The sequence below is a fragment of the Lachnellula hyalina genome (assembly GCF_007821495.1).
Source record: "Lachnellula hyalina strain CBS 185.66 chromosome Unknown contig00006, whole genome shotgun sequence".
Lineage (NCBI taxonomy): Eukaryota > Fungi > Ascomycota > Leotiomycetes > Helotiales > Lachnaceae > Lachnellula > Lachnellula hyalina.
The window spans coordinates 63,936-76,401 of NW_022157120.1; the positions used below are offsets into that span (position 1 = coordinate 63,936).

Here is a 12,466-nt window from a genome sequence, read left to right on the forward strand (position 1 = left end):
AACTCCCTGTACGTGTTCATTTGATTAGGGTAGAACGTCGTTTTTTGTTCATCGAAGAGTTGAGACTGTTACTATTTCCCAGATAACCCCCTAGTCCATTCCAAGTATAGCCCTGATTGTTCCAAAGAAGCAATACTGACTCGGAAATCTCAACCAACAGATGATGTTACGACTTCTGACTTTCCCGATTGTTCTATTGATAGACCATCTGGCTCCAACGGTGCTGGACTCATGTATATTGTCAACCACTTTCTGGATATCGAAGTCCTCAGCACGGGGATTTTGATGCCAGATAGGGGCAGCGCTCCAGATACAAATGCTGCGACTGGAAATGGTAGTATTGGTGCACAGGCAGAGCTTTGCGCTCAGCAGCATGGAGCAAACCCTAATGTGGTCCTGTTAGATTTCGTGGATATCGGTGAGCTGCTAGTTTCCCCTAACAGAAGCCTTACTCACTTAGAACAGGGGATGCCATGACTGCCCAGAATAATCTTAATGGTCTTTAAGTATAGTTAATTGGCTATATCATAATATGATGGAATATATAATCACAAACAAAGGTGAAAAAAGGTGTTATTGAAGTCTGATAACACGTGGTATTATCACTAATCGAAAGTGGTAAGCTCATGCGTGTATACCACAGGGCGTGCTGGCTTTGCTTATGTTTTATTTTCGGTCTTCCTTATCTCTATTTGCTGCGGCTATACATCACTTGTACTGGTATTACAAATCACCGAATCACATGTTTCAATTTTCATGACACAGACTTATAGCTTCAAATTATATATTCCTCTTCCTAAAACATTTTGGGCATTCAATTCATACATCTTCGAATTCTTCAAAGCCACTCCACATTTAGTCCAGTGGATTTCTTGAATACTTATTCTCGTTGAAATATTGAAGGAAAACTTCTGAAGCCAGAAACAATATGACATCCTCAGCCCCGACACTTCCACAACCACCAAATATTTCTGGCCTAAACCATATCCCCGCTCCTTCCCCCGAATCATTCGATGCAGAGTTCGGCGGTCTCCTCCCTCCAGGCACAACTATTCCCTCCTCCTGGGGCTATACCCACTACTACATCTTCAAACCCAGCTCTCCCCCAACTGGACGAAATGTAATTCTCGTCCACGGTGGTGGGACACCAGCTATCGGCATCGCACCATTGGCCTTCGCACTCGCTGGGAAAGGGGAGAACGTGGTGCTTTACGATACCTGGGGACATGGCTTAAGTTCCACCCCGCTCGCGCCGCACACTCCTGCCTTGTATCACCACCAACTGCTGGAGCTCCTCTTGCACTTCGGATGGAGCAGTGCTCATGTCCTTGGCTTCTCACTAGGGGGTGCGATTGCAGCTAGCTTCACAGTCACTCATCCGACAGCCGTGGAGTCCCTGGTCCTGGTCGCTCCTGCTGGGCTGTGGAAGAAGAGTGATAAGAGTTGGTACGATGCGTTTATCGAAGATGGGGGGTGGGGGCGTGAATGGCTTGCTCAGAGGAAAATCATTGACGCTATTGAGGGGTTGGATGCGCGGCCTGTAGAGGGGTGGAAGGAGAGGCTGAAGAATGGAGAAATTGATCCTGTAGCTGCGCAGATTTGGCAGATGAAGAATCATCGTGGTCATGTAGCCAGTCTGGTAGGGTCGTTTAGGGGCGGTATTGTTTTTGATTTACACGAGACGTATAGGGAGTTGTCGAAAAGTAAGATGGAGACGCTGGTTGTGCTTGGTGGCGAGGATGAGGTTTTTCCAATGGAGATGATGAAGAGGGAATTACTAGAGAGTGTACAGTGGAAGAAGGGGATGAAGGTTGTGGATAGAGCGGGACATGAGATCGTGAGGAGTCATATAGGAAAGGTTGTGGAGATTGTGGAGGAGTTTTGGGGTGGTGAGGAGGCTAGGAAATGATTTGGAGGAATTGAAGGAGAAGGGGTGTGGGAAAGCGGTATTCCACTTCAAGTCTCGTTACCCTCTATATTGGAATTGCGGCTGGTGATTTATTTTGTATCTGAGAAGTTGGCATTTTGGAAATTCGATGGGTATTTACAAAAAGTGTTCGATATAGTCTAGAGAGGAGTCTACGGGGATTCTCAACCCATCCGAGCTCAATGAGAACAAGAAGAGGTTCAATATATATATACAGTGGAAATATTTCACTACATATCGTATAAACTACCAGGAGTATTGACTTCTATGGTAACTTCTTGAAACCCCCCTGAAAGCCCAAAATCACTGATGTAATTTTGACTCTTTTTTGAAGGGATCGACTCTGCGTGTAACCACACTTCTCAACAATCTTAGACCGTGAATACACTACTTCAGCTCCGTTGCCCTGATTCGGAACCAAAAATAAGCGGTATCGGATAAAAGAGGGCCATCCATTTCCGCACATCAGATTTCCGGACCGGAAAAGCACACGGGCGAAGGTGGCGGCCCGCAATCTGATCTTTCGGGTCCGTTCTAATAATGCACTGCACTCAAAATGTATCTTCTTCGGAGATTTCCACGTGAGAGGTGAGAGGGTAGGAATGATTCGTGCAAGATAACACAGACATGAATTTGTTGTCATGCATGCACGTTCTTTGATCTGAAAGTGGGATTCATGCAGCGGGCAAGATTTACTTTCACCGCGGCATGGCACGCTTAACCTTCCGGAAGATGTTTTTCCTTGAGATCGTATAGAGCATCAAGTGGCTTGTAAAGTACTACCTGGTCATCAGTAAAGGCGGTAAGATGAGTACGAGTATTGCTCTATACTTATTTGGAGTTCCCCCGAAAATCGACGCTCTTTCCTTTACTGCACTGCACTGCAGCCGGCGGCGATACTTGCTGTAATTAATACATACTACGGCAACGACGGCACTAGCCTGCACCCTTGGGTCTTTGAATCTAAACAAACAAATCAGAGCAGCAGGATTGAGGATATTCTAACGACTGCGGTGCTCCGATAATTGAACCTTGCCTACCTAGGCAAAACATGTTGCAGAATTTGCCATGACGGCGAGACTAATTCGTTCGACCTTGGAGCTGGCCGTTGTCGGACAACCACCTTGTTTTGTCCAATGTCCAGCAAGGCATTTGACTCACGATGCTTCTTTATATCTTTGGCTGTTCACTACGCTCTTTCATTTTGCCCATAATTACAATTTGCTTTTAAGGATTGACACAATTCCCGTACGCTCTCTTTTGCCTCTCATGATCCAGCAGAACGAAGACTTCAACCGCGTCTGCTGTATATTTCCATCATCATATGAGTTCATACCTCAGAATCATAGTTTAAAACTTATACTTTATCATGTCTCCGACCCCCCATGAAAATCCCGTGGTGTCGTCTGAAAATCTCTCGCAAACACATGGTGATTCTGCTTCCATTTCGACAGTGAGCGTCGCTGAGCATCCTCCATCTCTGACCCATTTCCAATCGCACGTCTCCCATGGGCAAGATGCCCCTATCCAACAATACTCGTCCTATGTTGAGGTTCCAGACGAAGTATATGACAGAATCAAACCATCAAAAAAAGTCATCATCGTTGCCCTGCTCTCGTTCTGCAGTTTCCTTGCTCCAATCTCGAGCACAACGATTTTGTCCGCTATCCCTGAAGTTGCTGCTACATATCACAGCACAGGGACGATCATCAACTTGAGTAATGCTCTATATATGCTGTTTATGGGACTGTCTCCTTGTGTCTGGGGGCCCCTGAGCCAGGTGTACGGACGAAGACCTGTCAGTTTCTTTACCCACCTTTTGTGAAGCGCTCATCCTCTCTGACGTTGATAGATTTGCCTCATAACCGCCGTCCTATTCCTAGGTTGTTCGCTCGGTACCGCACTATCACCCAACCTCGTCGCCTACTACATATTCCGGATCCTCACGGCGTTTGAAGGGACATCGTTCTTGACCATCGGTGCATCTTGCATCGGCGACATCTACAGGCCCACGGAACGAGCGACTGCAATGGGCTGGTTCCTCTCGGGAACTCTGATCGGACCTGCCTTTGGTCCTTTTATTGGCGGCATAATCGTCACCTTTAGATCCTGGCGTGGGATCTTCTACCTGCAAACTGCACTCGCTGGCGTAGCAGCCCTAGGAGCTTTCTTTCTACTCCCGGAGACAGCTCACCACATAAAATCTGACGAGTTAGTCGGACTGCCGACCAAGAAAAAGGCAGCCATCCTGTGGGGAATGCTCAACCCATGGCGCGTGGTACGTCTCTACCGGTACCCGAATCTGATAATGGTGGCTCTGGCATCCTCGTCGCTGGTCTGGAACATGTATTCGCTTCTTACCCCTATCCGCTACATCCTCAACCCCCGCTTCAACCTCACCACGCCCATCCAGTCCGGACTCTTCTATCTCGCACCCGGTTGTGGATATATAGTCGGCACGTTTTTCGGCGGCCGATACGCCGACCACATTACCATCAAGTGGACCAAGAAAAGAGGCGGCAACCGCGTTCCCGAAGACAGACTGCGGTCCTGTCTCCCGTTCCTAGGCATCGTGATCCCAGCCTGCATGTTGATCTACGGCTGGTCGATCGAGAAGAAATTCGGTGGCATCCCCCTGCCGGTCATCATGATGTTCTGCCAAGGCGTGGCACAGTTATTCTGCTTCCCCTCACTCAACACGTACTGTCTGGACGTGATGCAGTCGAGTTCCGCGGAAGTCATTGCAGGCAATTATATGATCCGGTACCTATTTGCAGCGCTAGGCAGCGCGACTGTGCTACCTGCCGTCGAGAAGATCGGGGTTGGATGGTTTTCAACAATCAGTGCCGGGTTTCTGGTCGTGAGTAGTTTGGCTACATTGGCTGCGGTTACTTGGGGGCGGGGCTGGAGAGACCATGTTGATGAGAAGAGGAGGGCGAAGAGGGGGAAGCTGATGGAGAGGGGAGGTGATGAGAAAGTGGCCAATGTGGGGCCTGTGAAGGGGAAGGAAGATGAGAATGTTTGAGGGAGCTTTCCTGCCCGACGGAGGCTAGTAAGAGCTGAGCTCATTGCTCGTGGACTTCCCGCTTGGCCTTCACTCTATGATGTTACAAGTAGTGATAGATACAAGGGGCGTCAGCGTTGTTGATATCTCAAATTGAACGAGACCGTCCTGCCTAGAAAGGAAGAAGTATCGAGGGAAGCTAGATTGAGTTATCTGCGGAAAAACTTGCAGACTTGGATGGTGACGCAAAGAAACAAGGTCCGTTACCCGAATACCGGAAGTTTGGAAAGCCAGAAGGAAGTAATTATAATAGAATACTCGGCTTGTTGAACTATGTTTCGCTTCAATACTCTTGTCAAGTGCTCAAGCCCCATTATATACAAGATTGAGGCATGACAATATCTGATCACAAGTGAGGGTGATATGTTGTGACAAATTTTGATATAGATAGGTGTACTAGTCTATGAGAATGCTTGGGAAACAAACATGCGATCGATAGGATAGACCGCTTAACAGATATGCAAACCTGCCTGAGACGCTCATCCTCCTGAAGCGTCAGACATATCATAACACCCAACCCCATCATGCCATTGATCATCCCCATGATCACGCCGATCACTCTCTGCCGGTGAGGTAGTTGGGACAGTGTTACTCGGTTCACCCGAAACTGATTTTCTGTCTAGTCAGATCCGTAAATACATCGTTCAAGACCTGCCGTTTTCTCCTCCCATCTTCGTCCTCGTCGCCTTGAGCATGGCGTTTGAGACTGTCCTCTTCTATATCTAGTCTATCATCTTCTGCTGTTTTTGGAAGCCAGGCCCTAATCTGACCATCGGTATGAGCTGAATAAATGCCATCAGCTTGACCTCTGAAAATGAGTGCGGTTATTCTATTCTTAATATTTCGCTCCCCGGTCCTAGACCTAACAGAAGCTATATTGGGTCCTGGTACTTTCAGGCGTTTGACAAGTCTGCCTTGATGGAGCTCAAAAACGAGTAGTTCTCTTTCGCTGGGGTAGAATAGCAGCTCTTGGCCCGCTGGAGTCGAAGCGGTAGGTGACACAATGAGAGGGAGGTTTGATAAATGCCCGTTCTTGAGAGTTGGGCCGAAACTAGCTAGCGTGTTCGCGCCTGTAGCAGCATTCCAGACCCGTGCTCGCTCATCATGGCCAGCCGAGACAAGATGATAGCCATCATCGGTCCAAGTAAGCCCATTCACAGCGCCATGATGAGCTTTCCCTGTATCTCGAGATCGGGAACTTTTGCCCATACCGTCAGTTCCAGCTATGCCAGTTGAATCTTCCATATCCAAAACACCGAGTTGCCCAGAGCTCTTACGAATGTCCCATAATCGCACCGTTCCATCTACTCCTCCACTCGCAAGTATATAGTCCAATGTAGGACTCCAAGCCAAAGATAGGAGAGCCCCATGGTGACCAGCAAGGGAGTGCGTGTTTGCTCCGGAGCGGAGGTCAACGAGTCTGACAGCAGGATGCTGCGTTGCACAAGCTACCAGCACATGCTGAGCAATAGGGGATAGCGCATGTGTATAAATAATAGACTTCAAATCGAAGTCTGCTGAGACTGTCTGGGTTTCTGTAGCATATAGTTTGAGATGGTGGTCATACGAGGAAGAGAGAAAAGCCGCAGAGTCGAAAGGATAGAAGCTGAGATGTGTAATGCCAAATTTGTGTGCTGATGCTGCTCTAGGCGGTAGTTAGTAACTATATCTTGTATGGGCCGTTGGAAACTTGCCTGGAAATCGCAGCAGTGGGCTTGAGGGTGAGCTTCGCATCTGTGGGACAGTCTTCCAGATTCCATAGTCTTATGGAGGAATCAAGCCCCCCAGAAAGAAGGACCCTGTTCTCAATGTCCACCGCGAGCGCAGTTACCCCAGCTTGATGCGCCCACAATTTGGATGCCACCGGCTCAAGCCCTGTAGAAGATTGACTAGCGTCATGTTCCGGTATGGTGACCTCTTTTTCACCACCATTGAACCTCAGTGTCGAGCAAGACTGGACCGCATAGATGCGTCGCGTAGTCTGTATGCGTGCAAAGCGTTCAGGGCTTAGCAGGCCCGTGGATCGTTCAAACAGGAGCTGATTCATCCATTTAGTTGCTTGTGCGTTCGCGCCGAGGGGCGAATAGTGAGGAAGATAGGCTTCAAAATGACTGGTTATTGCTGGTGGGAAAACGCTGACTCCAGTATCGATATCGATACTTCGTCCTCACTTCGTACGCGCATATGAACGGTAGTTAGTCGGCTCAGAGAGTCAGTCTAACGGTAGATGGAAAAAGCGGCACCGGTTTTTAACGTGTCATGTGGAGCGGGACACCGTGAATCTAATGATAATGAGTGCTGCTTTTTGTGTCCAGCACGAGGGGTAGATCCTGGGGAAGACCGAAGAGGAAATGCCGGTCAGTAACTTACAGTACTTAAATGGCGGCGGATATTCCACGCGAAACTTCAAAAAATCCATAAAATCCACGCTACTACAAAAGTACGACTACTGTACAAGTAGTACAGCCATCGCGCCCAAGATTCTATCTTCCTCTTCCTTCCTTTCGACTTTGCACTTACTACTTCATCGTCGCGCACCCATCTGCTACGTGCTGGCGGTGCTACCTACACACTGCGAATGGCGCCAAGTGCCTTCGAACTCGAACAGAACATGCTCCTCCAAGACAACAAGGCTAGACAAACCGCAACCCTCTATGACGCCGTAGCAGGTACCTTTGATACACCCATTCTATTGTATCATGTCAATCCCATTGTAACATCTAAGCAGGTCGAGTGTCCTCAGCAGGCTTCATCCCGAAGCGATTAGTATTCTCCTCCACTAGAGACACCCCCTCAAGTTCTGCTGCGCCAGTACCCCCTGAAGCAGTCTTGTTCCGCCGAAAGAATGCCCCAACAAGGTTCGCAGAAGATGACATATACTTCGCGAGCGACAGGAGGCCTGGTATCAAGCTGCCAGAGTCTGATCTTCTCAAGGCCCTGCACTGCTATGCGTCTGATTTCTACTTGCGAAACACTACAGACGGCGGAGCCCAAGATTGGAAGAGCCTTGATGACACTGGCTTGATAGCGCTCGGCATCTTGATGGAAGAAGCCTCTAGCCTATCTATGACAGGAGATCTAGTCTTCGCCGAGGGCGAGCGGATAGCAGACTCATTTCTACCAAGGTCGAAGGCCCAGCAGGCATCTCGAACTCCAAAACCAACCAGGAAATTAAAAAGCAGAGCTTCCAAGAAGCGTCGGCTCTATGAACCCAGTGTCAATTTCGACATTGATTGAGACCGATATTACTAAGATTCAAGCCTATTATTCTGATTGGAAGTGGCTGGGTGTTGGCAATTTGGCATTGACCAGGGAGTTGTTTTGACACCCCGGACCTGCTGGGTTTGCTACGGAGTATTACTCAACGGCGTCCACGCTGCATCCAATCCCATGCGATTGGAGGAATTTCCTCGCCGCATCCCAATGTCTCCAACCCTCCATCATGGAAGTCAGTGCACGAATCTGTCCTATCTCTCGGCTTGATGACATCGAAACCGAGTGTCTACTGCGAGACGGGTTCCTTGAAAAAGCGTGCGTTCTTATCATGACTAGTACTCGTACTCGGTACTCCGTCCGTAGACAAGAACAAACAATTTCTACAAGGGTGTGAAAACAGCTGCGCGTGATCGTTATCTTATGGCAACCGGCAGAGCGTGTGAGCCTCATGTTTTGGTAATGCATATTATGCGTGACACGCATGTCACGTCTGGCGGTGTCTGCTATTGTTGGGGGGGGGGGGGGGGGAAAGGGTTTGTCGAAGATGACCACATTACTACAAGTGCTATATTAGTGGTCAGGTGAGCGTTGCGCCACAAAAGAATACAAGCAAGAAGTTTGGACGTGGTCTCCCTGCTTCCGCATAATTCAAATCTCCTGCAGCTGCCTGCTCTTTTAGATGCTGGGACTTCGACAATCGGCGATTCTAATATGTCCGTTTGGGACGATTTGGCGTGACAAGTCATATAAGCGAATTCGGCTCATTCGGAGACCTACCGTCAGTTACCGGCATCTGTTGCAAACTTCCAGGGTCCAAAATCGAGAAATTTCCGATCAAACCATGTGGTGAAATGCATTGTTCCGGGGCATGCACCTTCTCCACACTGACCGATGCCCTATTCCAACCCTGCTGGCACTGACACTTCAGTACTGGCAGCCTCACTTCTCCGTACCTCCGTATCGATCTACAGCGGTATCCTTGTACTGCGTCTGGCAGTTCGCAACTTTTCAACGTTACCCCTCCACCTGATTGCTATTCGAGGACGGGTTAATCTGGGAGGCTGTTAAGTTTGAGGGGACGGTGACGGTATACCGTCTCTTTCTCTGCATTGCGGCGGATGAGCTCTCTAAAAGTATAGGGCAAAGTTCAACGACCCGCTGTTTATAATCAGCTGAAAACAAAGAGCGGTCAAGTGAGGGTCCTCCTACGGGTAAATCATGCTGGATCTGCGGTGAACAATAAGCCAAAATGACCTACAGAAAACTTGGATAACTTTACAGCTTCAAGTTCAACCTCATGTACAGTACGGCTAGGTGAAAAGGAACAACACTGAATTTATGAAGCTGGTGCCGATGTGCCGATATTGAAGAGCGTGGAGTTTATCACCCGACATTCACGGCCCGGCGGGGTAGTCATACGAACAGTCAGTACCTCCATAGAAGCAATCTGTCGAAGAAAAACCCCCCATGCAGGGAAGGACCCAGCTCTAGATCTTATCGTCCACATACAAAGTTTACCTTAATCCGTGGTTCCAACAACGAACCGTCACGGCGTCATCGCCAGAAGAGTTGCATCAGCGGTGAGAGTTAGTCAGGGTAGCCCCTGGAGGACAGTGGAGGTACGAAAGTATTCGGTAGCCGGCTTGGTCTGAGATAAATTGCACGTTGGCCACCGATTTCGCAAATTCCGCAACGATTTTTGTGGCTAGACTCGTCCGCGACTCCGCGATGTTTAGCAAGTTGTAACTTGTAAGCTTCGACTGGTACTCAAATATATAATAATATGAAATACCCCGAACACTAGCTGATTTGTGAAGATTCATAAATCATGACTCGGTAACTCGGTATTCACTAGGTAAGAGACCAACCAGAGCTATTTTCAGGAACGCCATGTTTATTGGGCACGCTTCCTTCCGAGCAATACTCCGTGAGTCCGTACGGAGTGCAGACAGGAGTAAGCTGCGCCGATCCTATCATGCTGAAACCGCTCCTTATTTGTTACAGAACGTGGTTGAGTCGTGGTTGAGTCGATCAGATGATGAAAGATCATTGCAAGTAGGGGATTGATATTTATATAAATATCATTAGATTTATAAATTAATTAGAAATCAATCAAAATACCCTTATTGAATTCATATATCAATGATAAGTACATAAGCATCGGCTAAGCCTAATACGTACGTGTCTAAGCCTATTTTAAATATTATAAGATCTATATTATAGCTTATATTATAATAATAGTAGTAATTATATTACTTCTAATAATCAAATAAAAGCGTTAGCTAAAGAATTTTCTTCTTAATTATCCTTCTTTAAGTATAACGAGTGCCGATGCCCTAATTGCAAGTAGCTTTAATACGCTTTAGACTAGGAAAAAGAGCAATAAACAGTCTATAGCTCTAGTTGGTCAGGTCCTCCCGCCTCCCGGCCACTTTTCGATCCACCTTTCGATCAAGTTTTCGAAAAGACGTGAAAGTTTATTGCCCGCCACCGCTTGGAGTCTGGAGACGGCTTGTCTTGACCAAGTACGAAGTAGTTTCCTCTTGAAGAAAGAACCCAAGCCCGAAACTCGATTCGCTGAAAGAAGTGAAGTCCCATGTCTACGCCCATGCCCACGTCCATGCCCTTGGGATCGGTAACAGGACTTGGCCTTCGCTTGGACCAGGAGGGCCTGCAAAATCTGGTTGACAGGCGGCAGGCCGTTCAAGCGAGCTCTGTAAGCGGACCCGCCATCATACGAAGTACCTACGCTCCGTAGGTACTTACTCCGTACTGTACGCAGAAGAGGAATGACTAGGACTTCCAGAGCCCCACGCACACGATAAGCCAACCTCCTGGAGGATTGATGATCAACATCAAAGTGGATAAAAAGGGTACCGATATATGGGCCTCGCACAATGAATCGACCAAACAGACACCAGATATTCTGCTCACAAATACGGATATGCAGTCAACCACTGGGTTCTGTATGAATTACCTACAGGTACGAAGTAGATACGGGCTTCAGCGCATGCTGCTTTTATTGCCATCGGGGGCTAGACCGAGCTGGGTCTACTGTAGACCCAGCTATCACTCTGGTGGTTGTGGACGCCTCGCGCGAATACCCTGGCCTTGGTCTGCTGGGGGGAGGGGGGGGGGGGGATAAAATCCACTTTGATATCCTGGCCAACGTTCTCCTCCGTTGACAGACAAAAATCAGGGAGGCAGGGGGGCAGGGCAGGGCAGAGCAGGCAGGCATAAGGGTCAAAAATCTTCATTACTCCGCACAGAATCGGATTAATTACTTGATTACTGGAACTAGATTCGGTAGCCACCGTCCAGATACGGTATAATAGCAATTTCGGTTTTCGGCAATACTTATTCTTCATCGCACAGGCCGGCGGGCACAGAGACGATTGATTGCTCGTGCTCGAGCACGCACTGAGGGGGTTTATGTTTCTTGGGTGCTGACGGCTGTTTGTCCCACCTTTCACTTCACCTTCACCTACGGAGGTAGACATACACATACTACTTCCTACTCGGCATATGAAGTATTTTGCAACCTGATGGTGCCCAATGACTTCTGGTTTATCGATCATCGCCCGCCCGCTCTGTAGTCACTAGAGAGCCTCGCAGAAGCTGTTGATACCAGAGCAGCCATTATCCTTGCATCTCGCAGCAAACAGCCGCAGGGATCTCTGCCCCTATCCTATCACCGGACCTAGGGCATACCCGCCTTGCCGACTAAGTAGGACGGTACTTTATCAATTTCTGTACTTTGCCTTTTCTTGAACACTCGTGACTTGGCTTTGACCAGCTCATTCCCTCCGTCGTGCCCAAGACTATCAAGTGTGACCGACCAAACTGCTGTGATCCGATCTCTAGACTCCAAGGCTTTGCGAATTGGTACGTTAGACTTACAGTAGTCCCTCCTACTGAGTCCCGCACCGCATTACCGTTCCTGGCCGAGCGGGTGCTGGCGGCTGCCATTCATACCCATACCCATACCAAGCTAGAACCATTGCTCGCCCTGCGTGCTCTTCGACGAACAGTCCAAAGTAACAACCCACCACAGAGTAACAGAGGAGACTCTCGCACAACGCCTCCGATTCGCATCTCGCATTTACTCGTATTTCGTACACATTCTGGAAAGAAGATCCTCGTCTGCAGATCTGGGCGGCTTGGGACACGCCCAATCGCGCCTAACCAAAGGTACTTATCCGGTCTCTAAGCTTTATGCCTGCCGCTTCACTTTGGCGATGGCTTCGACTTTCATGCTT

The 12,466-nt window shown here is 48.5% G+C and overlaps 5 protein-coding genes across 5 annotated transcripts; 4 read left to right on the plus strand and 1 right to left on the minus strand.

Moving 5' to 3' along the window:
* Nucleotides 1-231: 231 nt before the first annotated feature.
* Nucleotides 232-506, plus strand: LHYA1_G000552 (PI-PLC X domain-containing protein; the record flags this gene model as incomplete). The annotated part of the gene is made up of 2 exons (XM_031145544.1): nucleotides 232-418; nucleotides 466-506. 2 exons carry the CDS (start codon nucleotides 232-234, stop codon nucleotides 504-506), a joined length of 228 nt encoding a protein of 75 aa, XP_031009374.1.
* A 422-nt stretch (nucleotides 507-928) lies between these two features.
* Nucleotides 929-1,909, plus strand: acoC_1 (Dihydrolipoyllysine-residue acetyltransferase component of acetoin cleaving system; the record flags this gene model as incomplete). Its single annotated transcript, XM_031145545.1, has 1 exon — nucleotides 929-1,909. One exon carries the CDS (start codon nucleotides 929-931, stop codon nucleotides 1,907-1,909), a length of 981 nt encoding a protein of 326 aa, XP_031009289.1.
* A 1,387-nt stretch (nucleotides 1,910-3,296) lies between these two features.
* Nucleotides 3,297-4,952, plus strand: ITP1_3 (Itaconate transport protein; the record flags this gene model as incomplete). The annotated part of the gene is made up of 2 exons (XM_031145546.1): nucleotides 3,297-3,725; nucleotides 3,780-4,952. 2 exons carry the CDS (start codon nucleotides 3,297-3,299, stop codon nucleotides 4,950-4,952), a joined length of 1,602 nt encoding a protein of 533 aa, XP_031009293.1.
* A 636-nt stretch (nucleotides 4,953-5,588) lies between these two features.
* Nucleotides 5,589-7,038, minus strand: ckn1 (DNA excision repair protein; the record flags this gene model as incomplete). The annotated part of the gene is made up of 2 exons (XM_031145547.1): nucleotides 5,589-6,597; nucleotides 6,656-7,038. 2 exons carry the CDS (start codon nucleotides 7,036-7,038, stop codon nucleotides 5,589-5,591), a joined length of 1,392 nt encoding a protein of 463 aa, XP_031009294.1.
* A 564-nt stretch (nucleotides 7,039-7,602) lies between these two features.
* On the plus strand, nucleotides 7,603-8,228 carry LHYA1_G000556 (uncharacterized protein; the record flags this gene model as incomplete). The annotated part of the gene is made up of 2 exons (XM_031145548.1): nucleotides 7,603-7,660; nucleotides 7,720-8,228. 2 exons carry the CDS (start codon nucleotides 7,603-7,605, stop codon nucleotides 8,226-8,228), a joined length of 567 nt encoding a protein of 188 aa, XP_031009291.1.
* Nucleotides 8,229-12,466: the final 4,238 nt, after the last annotated feature.